At 44.3% G+C, this 13,176-nt stretch overlaps 1 protein-coding gene across 1 annotated transcript; it reads right to left on the minus strand.

Moving 5' to 3' along the window:
• Positions 1-6,593: 6,593 nt before the first annotated feature.
• Positions 6,594-11,863, minus strand: LOC109437009 (cationic amino acid transporter 3). Its single transcript, XM_019715893.2, has 11 exons — positions 11,453-11,863; positions 10,722-10,877; positions 9,252-9,429; positions 8,933-9,045; positions 8,543-8,765; positions 8,236-8,375; positions 8,029-8,131; positions 7,637-7,839; positions 7,279-7,445; positions 6,891-6,999; positions 6,594-6,724 (listed from the first exon to the last, which is right to left on the minus strand). Exons 1-11 carry the CDS (start codon positions 11,820-11,822, stop codon positions 6,594-6,596), a joined length of 1,893 nt encoding a protein of 630 aa, XP_019571452.2. The 5' UTR covers positions 11,823-11,863.
• Between the last annotated feature and the right edge of the window lie 1,313 nt (positions 11,864-13,176).

Here is a 13,176-nt window from a genome sequence, read left to right on the forward strand (position 1 = left end):
GATTGAAAGGACAACAACTTGACTTGGAGAAAAGTTCTGGAAGTGCACACTGTTCCCCAATAAAGTCCTGTTCCCCTTCCCCAATTAAAAAAAAAAAAAAGAATTCTATATATGTCAAAACTATCCTTCAAAAAATGAAAGGGGGCTGGCCCAATGGCTCAGGTGGTTGGAGCACTGTGCTCATAATGCCGAGGTCGCTGGTTCAATTCCCATATGGGCCAGTGAACTGCACCCTCTACAGCTAAGATTGTGAACCACAGTTCTCCCTGGAGCTGGGCTGCCGTGAGCAGCTGGAGGTTGGCGAAAAGCTACTGTGTGCTGAGTGGCTAGCAGTGGGCTGCAGTGTGCTGCCATGAGTGGCCGCAGCTGGCGAGAGCTGCCATGAGCTGCTGTGAGCGACAGGTGTTAAAGTAAGTATTTCAATACCCTGACTGCCTCACCTCAGCGAGGAGGAGTGCAAGGCTCATAACACCAGCATGGGCCAGGGAGCTGTGTCCTACACAACTAGACTGACAAACAACGGCTTGAACCGGAGTGGGGAGGAGGTGGAAGAAGGAGGGGAAAATGAAAGAGAAATTAAGACATTCCAAGATAAAAGGCAAGGTAGTTGCTTGCTGGCAGACCTGCCCTACAAGAGCCAAAGGTAGACCTTCAGGCACAAGTGAAAGGACACTTAACAGTAATTTGAAGACAAATAGTAACTACGTAAGTAAATATAAAAGCCAGTAGTGTTATACTTTTTGTTTGTAATGTCTCTTTTTATATTTACTACTTGATTTAAAATATAAAATATCAGTTTATGTTAATGAGTACAAAATGTATAAAGATATGTGACAATATACAGGCGGTAGAGCTAGATAGAAGCAGAGTTTCTGTAATGAATCTAAGTTGCTATCAACTCAAACTAGATTGTTTCAAATTTAGGATGTCGATTATAATCCCCATGGTAACCATTAAGAAAATATCTTTTAAAAATACACAAAAGGAAATGAGACAGTAGTCAAAACATTTCACTATAAAAATAAACACAGAAGAAGACAGTAATGGAGGAAAGTAGAAACAAAAAAAGGCATAAGATGTAGATGATGTATTACAGAATTGTACACCTTAAATCTATGTAACAAAAGAAAAGGCATAAGACACACAGCAAACAGCAAAATAGTGACGTCCTTCCTCATCAGGTATTAAAGAGCTGAAGTAGCTATGCTAGTATCAGACAAAATAGGCTTTAAGTCTGAAACTCTTACAAGAGACAAAGAAAATCCATATAGTAATAAAATTCATTTAACAATTATATACGCACTAAACAAAAGAACCTTAAAATTATGAAGTAAACATTAACAATGTTGAAAGAAATATCTACATTAATAAGTATTTCAATACCCCACTTTCAATAACGGATAGAAATCTAGATGGGAGATAGATTTTTTTTAAAAAAAGAGCTTAACACCGTAAATCAATGAGACCTAATAGACATATACAGAACACTCCACTGACAACAGAATACACATTCTATAGAGCACATAAAATGTTCTCCAGGATAGACCATATGTTAGGCCAGAAAACAAGTCTCAACTAATTGGAAAAGGTTGAAATCATAGAATCTTTTATGACCACAATGGAATAAAACTAGAAATCAACACAAGGGGGAAAAATATGTGGAAATTAAACCACACACTCTTAAATAAGTGGGTCAAAGAAAAAGTCACAAGGGAAATTAGAAAATACATAGAAATGAATATTAAAAAAAACTTATGGGATACAGTGAAAGCCGTGTTCAGAAGAAAGTTTGTAGCAGTAAATGCCTACATTAAAAAAGAAAAAAGATCTCAAATCAATAAACTAACTCCACATCTTAAAGTAGAAAAAGAAGAGCAAACTAAACTGAAAACTAGCAGAAGGAAGAAAATAATAGGGATTGGAGTGGTGAAAAATGACATAGAAAAACGATAAAGAATCAACAGAACCAACAATTGGTTCTTTGAAAAGATCAACAAAACTTGACAAACCTTTAGCCAGATTGACTAAGAAAAAAAAGTAATTATACAAAGAAAAACAAAAGATCACTAGAGAACATTCCAGTCTCTTCTAGGCATGCCTGACTAAGGTGAGACATCAAAAAGCAAGGCAAATTTGAACACATCAACATAGTGGATAAACAAAGCAAGGACATTCAGTTACAGCAAATTAGGGGTTGCCAAGCTTTTTCTGTTAAGGGGCAAATAGTAAATACTTAAAGTTTCGCAGGCCACATAATGCTCTGTATCATGTATTCCTTTTTATCTTTTTTACAACCTTTTTAAAATAAAAACCACTCTTCGCCTCTAGACCATACAAAAACAGGGCCACCTGGGAGATTGGGGCCATGGACCAGAGTTTAGATGACCACTGCACTAAACCAACAAGTAAGCATGGGAGAAATTCTCGAGCAGCGTTATCCAGTATGCTAGCCATAAGCGCAGCTGAGCATTTGAAATGTGACTACATGTTAAAGTAAGTGTAAAATGTACACGGTGGGTTTTGCAGACCTCATCCAGAAATAAAAAGATAAAATACCAATAGTTTCACATTAATTACATGTTGAAATGATAACATTTTGGATATATTGGGCTAAATAAAATATTAAAATTTCACCTGTTTCTCTTTGCTATTTTAATGATACTGGAAAATTTTTCATTACATATGTGGCTCTCATTACATTTTGTTGGACAACACTGTTCTGGGCTGCAATTTGGCAATACAGGCATACCTCATTTTATTACGTTTCACAGATACTGCCCTTTCAACATCGTGACAGGCCCCTCCACCAGCCAAAACATTACGACTCTGAAGGCTCAGATGATGGGTAGCATTTTTTAGCAATACAGTATTTTCTAATTAAGGTAAGTACATTGTTTTTTAGACATAATGCCGTCCATAATAGACTACAATGTAGTGTAAGTATGACTTTTGTGTGCACTGGGAAACCAAAAAAATTGTGTGACTTGCTTTATTTTGGTGGTCTGGAACCAAACCCGTAATATCACTGAGGTATGCCTGCATCTGCCAAAACTTTTAAATGTATATGCCTTTGACGCAACACCTCCACTTAAAAGAATATATTCTTTTTACAGCACTAATTGAAATTTTTCCTGTGACATATACATAGACACATATCACCTTTGCCAAAAAATCTCCACTTAATCTCAGGAGCTACTTACTGAAAATTACATTGATCGTTGACTTTCTGTGGAGAATTTCTGTGTGGGTTGGGGGGAAACAGCTGGCAGGGGCTGGGAGAGGGGTTGCAGTATTAATATGAGGCAAACCGATAGACAAGTCCATCGAAAACGTCCACATCTGGTTGTACCTGGTTGTGTTGAAGGAACAATCAAACATCTGCTAGACAGAATTCATGTTCTTTCAACTATTATGTAGTGAGTGAACTGGCCAACTGAAATTTCAAATAAGTTAACAAAATTAGATAATTTGACAAAAGTCTCAGCTGAAAATAGGCAGACTGAGTCATAGGCAGGACTTCAGTGGAAGACATACAAAGAATAAACGAGTACAGTTGTGCTTCCAGCCTTTCAGGTAAACAGAAGAGATAAGGGGCTGAAGATGGGGAGGAATCTAGAGACTGTCTGCAGAATTTGAGGGGTTTTTTCAAAACATACAGGGAAGGTCTCACTGAGAATGTGACCTTTGAGTAAATGCTAGATACAGGTGTCTTAGAGAAAGATTTCAGAGAAAATCTGTGGATAGTAAACATGAAGATAAAAATTCAAATTGTAGTATTGCCATGTTAAACGTTCCGTGAACTGAACAGTAAATGAGTCACCCAGCATCCTCAGTACAACCTGTCATCACAGTTCTTGAACGTGTTTTTAACATACAGGTCACAGACATTACCTATAGCTCTTAAGACCCTTCAATTGCTTTGCACCACACTGATACCCAAATCCACATTACTGATCCTGCTGTCACTTTTTAAAGACTCACATTAAATAAAAATTACAATAATGCTAGGATGTAAGTTTCATCATTCTTCCATTTTCCATATGAGGATACAGAGATCCAGTGAGGTTGAGTAACTTGCCCGAGGTCACACCAATACTATGTGATGAAGCTGTACTCAAACCCTGCCTGCCTCCAAGATCACGTCCTTAATCACTATATTGAATGGCTGTGATATGAGTGCACCGCGTGCAGGATGCCACTCACAGGCTTTGTGTGCACTGACCGGATCCTGAGACACCCCTGGGTTGTAGACACTATCACTGTGCCCACATTTTGATGAAAATGCCAAGACACAGACAGGCCCAACAGTAAGTCATTAAGTGTAATGGTTCAATTTGGAGCCAGGAAATCTCACCATACAGCTCAGCCTTTAACCATTTGGTCGAATCACCTTCATGAATCAATCTGCCTTGAAATGGATGACGGTCATGTTCACCGCACTTACAGCACCTACTCTGGCTGGAACGTCTTGAGCAGTTGCCACTTGTAGAAGGAACACTGCTGCCAGTACTCTTTTCCTCGTGGCTACATTTGCATCAGTCATCCACTCCCGTCTTTCTATTAATATTTTTCTCAGCACCTTTGAAGTCCATTGCACACTGGCTGCTGCCCGCGAACTTCCCTGAGATCATGTAGCCAGCGTCACTCAGGAAAACACTGGGAGTAAACCCAGTATTCACGTCTACAGATCATATCGTTACTCTCAACATGAGACACTCTAGGAATCACTCATATAAGAATATATATTAGAAATTTACAATAATTAACTTTTTTTTAACTTTTTTTTGTTTTTTAAGTGTGTTTTTCCAGGACCCATCAGCTCTAAGTTAAGTAGTTGTTTCAATCTAGTTGTGGAGGGCACAGCTCACACTGGCCCATGCAGGGATTGAACTGGCAACTCCGGTGTTGAGCATCGCGCTCTAACCAACTGAGCTAACCAGCCGCCCCAATAATTAACTTCTTAATATCCTCTAATTCACTTTTTCACAACAATCTCTTGTGTGTATACAGTTGGTTGGTTCTAAATCACAACCAAACAGGGTTTGTTTGTTTTTTCCTCTTGGCTGGGGTATTTTAAAGCACATTCAAAATCTTGCATACTTTTTAAAAGCATAACCACAATATCATTATCACACCCTGCAAAAGTGGGTGATAGAACATGTGTTCTCTCTGATGAAAAACAAGATAGATTGTTCCTCCAAATGTCAGCTTCTGACTCTTATGCTTAGTCAATATTTAATCTGCAGCTGTTAACTCTGGTTTGGGTCATATCATTTAATTTTTACAGAAAGTGCACCATTCTTTTCTCCTGGAGAATTGCCCACGTTCTAGGTCTCACTGATTGTGTTTTCAGATAAGTGACTCCATTCCTTATGTCTTCTATGAGCTGATAGTCGACTAGAGGCTTGATTACATTCTGATCCAATTTTTCAAGGCTATTTTATGGGTAATGTTCTGTATTGCCTGTCGGCCCAATGGGATGTACATGGTGTCTGTCCCACATCAGTGTGGTCATAATGATAAATCAGGTGGTGTCAACCATTTCCACCAAACTTCCACCTAAAGTTTCAGTTTCCATTGTTTCCTGACCTTGTAATTTCATCAGGGCTTCTAATTTTGTTAATCCCCTGCCATCTCTTTTTCTTAATTTATCTAATAACTTTGCTGCTCAGTTTCTTGACCTTCATCCCCCCCAATGGTCATATTCTTCACTCTACTGCAGTTGCTCATTCCCACAGTCAACCCTATACCTTCTTACCAATGCCTTCAACATCCACTAATCTCAATTTCAAGCATTCTGTCCTGCAGTAATCTCTCTCTCTCTCTCTCTCTCTCTCTCTCTCTCTCTGTCTCCTTTTAGTCCCAACCAATAGTAACCATTTATCAACCACACCATTACTTCCTATGCCCCACCCCCTGCCTCTGGCAATGCTGCCATTTTTCAGTGGAGAACTTTTCTTCATCCACTCTATTGTGTAACTCTAAAAAGTCCGTGACAGAAAAGTAAAGAAAAAGGATCATTTACACAATGTTATCTGTCAATTATATCTCAATAAAGCTGGGGGGCGAATAAAAACGATAATTTCTTTCTATCAGCATGAAATGATCCACTTCTTTATTCTTTTTCGTAAAGCCTATTTTGTCTGATATTAATATAGCTGTGCCAGCTTTCTTATGTTACTGTTTGCATGATCTAGACAGATTCCCTTTCTTTTACTTCCAACCTATTTCTGTCCTAATATTTAAAGTGTGACTCTTGAAACAATATAGTTGAAATCTGTCTTTTTTCCCCATTTGGCATTCCCCCGGCCCCTCCCCCCTCAGAAATAGGCACAAGAGGTTACTTCTTATCTGCAAGTAATATTTTATTTCCTCTTTTGGTTGCTGGTTACTTTGTATTTTCTTTGTGAAAATGCACTTTTCTGTGTGTATATTATGCTTTTAAAAGTTTACAACATTAAAGGCATTTTGTCCAGTGGACATAAATCCAAGGTCCTAAATGCATCCCACCTTCACACTCCATGAGGCTCAAAGTCTCCGCTGAGCCAGAAGACACCTGCATACCTCCAGCAGATGGAGGTTCCACACAGCATCTACTTCCCGTATGGAAATTCAGCACTAGGGACATTTTTGTCAGCAGTCTGGGAGCTTGAGGCCGGTGGCTGTTGATCATTGGTCGTCTCCACGCTGTGCCAGATCCCATATCCAAAGTATATGGCAAATCCTAGAACAGAAATGAGACAAGAAGAAGGAAAAAAGGGCACTCTCCCCACTTGTAAATGCCCGGTAGAGCTCCTGTTATGGCATTTGAGGCAATTTGGGGCAAGATATTAGGAAGAGGGCTGGGGTCAGCCACCCGAGAGGCCCCTTGTCCCCAGAAAGCCACTTACCAATCACCATCCAGAGGCCAAACTGGGCCCAGGTCCTGGGAGTCATCTGCATCATTAAATACATATTCACAAAGATGCTCATCAGCGGAAGGACAGGCAAAGCAGGGACCTGTGGGCAGAATCGGTAAATCCCAGCACTCACCGCAAAGCCGGAGGTGCCCTACCCCCCAGGCGGGAAGGAAGCCCAGTACCATCTGGGCCGAGCATTCAATGCCTGCTTATATCGGGTGTCCCACTGGATGTCCCTGAATGGAACTAGTAAAGGACTGAGTGTGGATCATGGTTTTAGCAACTCCCCTTGTTTTTCCCTGGTCCAGCAAAGAATGCCTGGACCTCAAGTGAGTTCATTTGCTCCAGGTAGATAATTTGGAGATATAAAGTCACCTGCCTTGAAGTTAAGAGGAGTTGGGTTCTGGGGCTGTCTCCAAATGACGAATGTGATCCCGAAAATAAGCAGAAGCAGCAGCCCAGCTGATGTTGTACAAAGTGGGTCTCCAGAGAACAGATGGCTGGGCCATTGGGCCAGTATCAGGCACAGGATCGTCAGCAGGAGAACTGCAAGGGTCATGTTGGAGGAGAACAGGTCCGGTGCCAGAAGCCAAATATGTCAAGACCTTGGCTCACATCCCACCCTCAACTGTCCAGGTCACGAAGAGCCATCATATCTCCAAGACTCCTCCTCAGCTGCCAAAGGCACACATCCTGTTAATTTCAGAACACCACCAAAGAGAAACCCCACTGCTCACCAAGCAGTATGGCACATCCATAGACGGTCTGGCCAGATTTCCGAGTGGGGATGGTGTTGATCGGGCTACACAGACTCTTAGGAGTCTTTGCGTTTCCTGCTTCAGGTACAGATGCCAAAGAACTTGCTTCAGGTTCAGGCTTTACCTCAGTTATTTCCAGCTCCGTTTTCTCATTCTTACGTAAATCCTGGTCTGGCTGGTACCTGAGTTAGAGGTATTAAGGAAGTATTCACACCAGCCCCTATCCATTCAGCATCAGGCAGCCTAACCACCTCTTCCCTGCATTAAGTGTAGCAGGGCACTTAGGAGACAGCATGAAGGCAGAAAAGGATCAGCCCTCCATCAACCCCCATGAGGTCAAGACCCCCAGTCAGGAGGTAATGGAGCCTCACCTGAGGACAAGCACAGAAAAAGCCACCAGGGAGTAAGCAAGCAGTGTCCCAATTGACATGAGGTCCACAAGATCACTGAGCTCGAAGAGGAGTGCCATGAATGCTAGAATAGGACACAAACCAGGTCGGGCGAGAGGGACGAGAAACCACTGGAAATACCCAAGTTAAGGAAATTGATCAAAACAGGAGTGGCTTTTATTTGTTCACCTGCAAGAGTCCCAGAAACTATAGTGGCTATGATGGGGGTGCATGTGCGGACATGGACCCGGGCAAGACCCCGGAAAAGGAGCCCGTCCTCTGCCATGGCGTAGATCACCCGAGGCATGGGGAACATGGCACCCAGGAGGCTGGAGGAGAAAATGGGAACGTGTGTGGGGACATGGAGAGCAGGACAGACCAGGGCTTCTGCTCCCTAGCCTACATGAGGCAAGGTGTCTCTCCTTCTCATCTCTCAATCCAAGGCAGGGACAGCTGAGAATCTAAAGTAAATGAGAAGAAAGTTTTTGACACTGACCTGGATGAAAGAGCACAGAGGGTGCCAGCAGCCACGATATATCTGGCAGGGGTCCATCCAACGTAAAGAAAAGCCTGTGGCAAGGGGCTGTCAGAATGAATCTGGTAGTAGGGCACCATGAGGGTGAGTGCCGCTGAGACACCAAAATATGCCACAAAGCAGATGAAGAGTGAGATGACAATGCCCAGAGGGATGGAACGCTGAGGATTGCGGGCTTCTTCCCCTGCAGGACAGGTGGAAGTGTTGGGTCAGGAAAACACTCTGACATGAAGGCACAAAATTCTCTTGCTTTGGGAACCTCCAAACGCAGGCTAACCTTCTACCAACCCTGTGTCCAAGGGCAGCCCATACTGTGCCCAGACCCCAAATAGGACAGAATGACTGTGTTACCTGCAGTGGCAATGCAGTCAAAACCAACAAATGCGTAGAAACACGTAGCTGCTCCGCGGAGAACCCCATCAAAGCCAAAAGGTACAAACCTTCCAGAGCCCAGAGGGCCCAAGCTATAGAGACAGGAACAAGCAAGAACATGGGTGAGATGTGTTCAGCCCTCTGTACTGGACAGCTGTCAGACCACAGTCCTGGGCTCTACTCCCCTTGTCACCTGCACCCATCAGCCCAGATCTCTGTTCCCCACCAGACTCCCAGCTATGCACCCCACCCCACCCCACCCACACACACTCTACTATGTCCAGGATGCCCTCCTGACCTATCGGTGTCATTGGATCCAGATTTGGCCAATTCGTAATCCTGCTGCGTGAGCTGCCAATGGCGCACGTCACCCTTAATGATGCCAGAAAGGAAGACGAAGCTAAGGACCAAAAGGTTCAGGCCTGTGAATACCTTCGTGACCAGGGCTGACTCACTAGCTCCCAGAACCAGTAGGCCTGTGGGAAAGTGAAATAGGAAAAATCCAGAATAAATGAATTCATAGAAAAGCAGACTAGTAGTTTCCAGTGGCTGGAGGAGGGGGATGGGCAGTGACTACTTAATGGGTACAGGGTTTCCTTCTGGATGATGAAAATGTTTTGGAACTAGATAGAGGTGATAGTTACTCAACATTGTGACTGTACTAAGTGCCACTGAATCGTACACTTTAAAATGGTTAATTTCTTATTGAGGTCATCATCTCGCAGTGTATACATGTATCAAATCACCACGTTGGACATATTAAACTGACACGATGTGGTACAGCAATTATATCTCAATAAAGCTTGGGAAAATAATAAAATAAAATGGTTCATTTTACATTACAGGAATTTCACCTCAATTAAAAAAAATAAATGACATCATTTTTAAAAACTCTTGTCTCAGTACGGAGGAAGAAACTTGTCAAAGTGAATAGTTCTCAGCTGGAGATGACTTTGTTCCCCAAGGGACATTTGGCAATGTCTGGAGATATTCTGATTGTCCCATTTGAGGGGGTAGGTGCCATGGGCAATATCCTATCTTTTTTTTTTTTTGCATTTTTTTCCCCTTTCTTCTGCCCTGCCCCCCACTCCAGTTCAAGCCGTTGTTCCTCAGTCTAGTTGTGTAGGACACAGCTCCCTGGACCATGGTGGTATTATGAGCCTTGCACTGCCCCCTGGCGGAGGTAGTTGATCGCCAGTCGTCAGTCAGCCACTCACGGCTGCGGACCGCTCACGCCAACCTCCAGCTGCTCTTGGCAGCCCAGCTCCAGGGGGAGCTGTTGTTCACAATCTTAGCTGTAGAGGGTGCAGCTCACTGGCCGATGTGGGAATTGAACCAGCGACCTGGGCATTAGGATCATGGTACTCCAACCACCTGAGCCACCAGCTGGCCCCCTATCTCCTCCTCCCTCCTCCTCCTCCCCCTCCCCCTCCCCTTCTCCCCCCTCCCCTCCCCTCCCCCTCCCCCTCCTCCTCCTCCTTCCCAGTATGTCAGTTTGGCTCAAATAGACTCATAAAAAAAATTTTTTTTAAATGAAATCCTATAATGCACAGCCCCCCACACACACTAAAAACTGATCCAGCTCAAAATGTCAGTAGTACCAAGGGTGGGAAACAATGGTCTACATCTTGCCCCCCTGTCCTTCCCACTACTGATCCCCCTTTCCAGTCTCTAATTCCCCCCACCATTTTGCCACCTCCAAGCCTTTCGATCCCAGCTTCCCCTCCAAACCCCACTATCCCTATTCTGTCTCTGATCCCTGCCTCACCAGTGAGCAGCAGCACCAGGCCCAGCGAGAGAAAGTCTGGGTACTGGGCCAGGTTAGGCACATGCAGAGAAAAACTGCCCAGCAGGACCCGTGAGATGTGGTTCCCAGTCATGCTGTCAATGGCGGAGCTCCAGGCCCTGGCCACACTGGCACTCCCTGCAAGACAGAAGAAGTAACATTCATTTGCAGTCTGCACCCCCACTAAGGCACCATGGGATATATATTTTTTTGGGGGGGAAACAAGACAAAATACCTAATCTCAAAGAATTTATCTTCTTTTCATGGGGTGGGGAGAGCAGACACAGATGTTTTACAGAACAGGTAAACTTTTTAATGTCATAGACCAGTGTTGTGCAAGTCAACAGGGAAGTGGGCCCTGGAGGGTTGGGAGACGAGCACTGACAGTTTAAATCGGGTGGTCAGGGAAAATCACACGAAGGCGACAGCTGAGCAAAGACCTCACAATGGTGAGCCTTGGAGAAGGTCTCTCACCCACAGGAATTCTTCCCCACTTCCTACAGTTCCCATTTCTTCCTGGTTCTTAGTTCAGTAATTTAATGAAAGCAGGATAGAGTTGAGTAGAATGAAGTTTTGGGGGGTTTCCTGGCACTGTTACGCACTTCCCTCACAAGGTGGATAAAGTGTTCGTGAATGAGGGTGAAGACCCCAATCCTTCCTCCTGTGTCCTGCTCTTAAGTCCTTTGTTTCCCCCACATTGGCCGCCACCTCACCAATGACATAGGAGAGTATGAGGGTCCATCCAGTGATGAAGGCACACAGCTGTCCCACTGTGGCGTAGCTGTAGAGATACGAAGAACCGGAGCTTGGTGCCTGGGCCCCAAATTCCGCATAGCAGAGCCCAGACAGCACACAAGTCAGGGCGGCCACCAAGAAGCAGATGACAATCGCCGGTCCAGCTTTGTCCTTGGCCACTGCACCAGCCAGGATGTACACTCCTGCTCCCAGGGTGCTGCCCACACCCAAGGCCACCAGATCCATGGTGCTCAGACAACGGGCCAAGCAGCTCTCACCTCCCCTGGTCTCCAGGGGCTGCCTGCGGACCAGCTTCTGACCAAATTGGCAAACACGCTGACACAGCATCCTAGATGGAGTTGAGGAGGTTAAGATCTGCAGAGAAAACAAGAAAGAAAGCCATCAAGAATTACCTAGAGGGGGCCGGCCCGGTGGCTCAGGTGGTTGGAGCTCCGTGCTCCTAACTCCGAAAGCAGCTGGTTCGATTTCCACGTGGGCCAGTGGGCTCTCAACCACAAGGTTGCCAGTTCGATTCCTCTACTCCCGCAAGGGATGGTGGGCAGCACCCCCTGCAACTAAGATTGAACACGGCACCTTGAGCTGAGCTGCCGCTGAGCTCCTGCATGGCTCAGTTGGTTGGAGGGCGTCCTCTCAACCACAAGGTTGCCGGTTCGATTCCTTAAGTCCCGCAAGGGATGGTGGGCAGGGTCCGCTGCAACTAGCAATGGCAACTGGACCTGGAGCTGAGCTGCACCCTCCACAACTAAGATTGAAAGGACAACAACTTGACTTGGAAGGAAGTCCTGGAAATACACACTGTTCCCCAATAAAGTCCTGTTCCCCTTCCCCAATTAAAAAAAAAAATCTTTAAAAAAAGAAAAGAAGAATTACCTAGAGGGCTGCCAGATGGCTCGGTTGGTTAGAGCGTGAGCTCTCAACAAGGTTGCTGGTTCAATTCCTGCATGGGATGGTGGGCTGTGCCCCCTGTAACGATTGAAAAGGGTGACTGGACTTGGAGCTGAGCTGCACCCTCCACAACTAGATTGAAGGACGACTTGGAGCTGATGGGCCTTGGAGAAACATACTGTTCCCCAGTATTCCCCAATTTAAAAAAAAAAATTACCTAGAATAGTCAAATTCATGGAGAGTTTTAATACATTTCAAAGTTACTGGAAGGATTGTTTGAAGATTAAGAAGCAAGCAAAATCTCCCAGTATAGTGCCTGGGACATAGTAGCTGCTTATCTGGTATGAGTTGAGTAGATAAGAGTGTGGAATTTTGAAGCCATATCACCCAGGTTCAAATCCAGCTCTGCCATGTTATCAGCCGTCTGATTTTGCAAAAGCTACGTACCATTCTTTGTCCTCCCTTCCTCTGTAAAACAGAGGAAACTATGATTATTTAATAAGCATCATTATTTCCTCACTTCCTTGATCAGTGACTGTGGGGTTTAGTTATAAGAGAGCTCACATGCCACAGATTTCTCCACCAAGGATCCTGAAACCTGGTAGCTTTGTTTTGTTGTTTGCAGAGTGAAATGGATTTAGAATTTGGAGCTGGGGCAGAAAGAGATGGAATCTGTAGGAAGGGAAAGATTCTAGCCCAGCTCAGTGAAGGCATCAAACCAAAATGTCCTCCCAGTTGCCTGGAGGGAGGGAGGATTAATGTTCAATCCAAATTCAGGAATGACGGGACTCTGTTT

Source organism: Rhinolophus sinicus, linkage group LG11 (assembly GCF_036562045.2).
Source record: "Rhinolophus sinicus isolate RSC01 linkage group LG11, ASM3656204v1, whole genome shotgun sequence".
Lineage (NCBI taxonomy): Eukaryota > Metazoa > Chordata > Mammalia > Chiroptera > Rhinolophidae > Rhinolophus > Rhinolophus sinicus.

What these genes read in the sequence shown, in the direction of transcription:
- LOC109437009 (XM_019715893.2), bottom strand. Translation starts at nt 11,822, where the DNA reads ATGCTGTGTCAGCGTGTTTGCCAATTTGGTCAGAAGCTGGTCCGCAGG. An exon ending in CTCTGTGCTCTTTCATCCAG is followed by an intron (nt 8,376 to 8,542) that starts GTCAGTGTCAAA and finishes TTTCTCCTCCAG; the next exon opens with CCTCCTGGGTGCCATGTTCC. An exon ending in TGGCCTCTGGATGGTGATTG is followed by an intron (nt 6,725 to 6,890) that starts GTAAGTGGCTTT and finishes TTTCTGTTCTAG; the next exon opens with GATTTGCCATATACTTTGGA.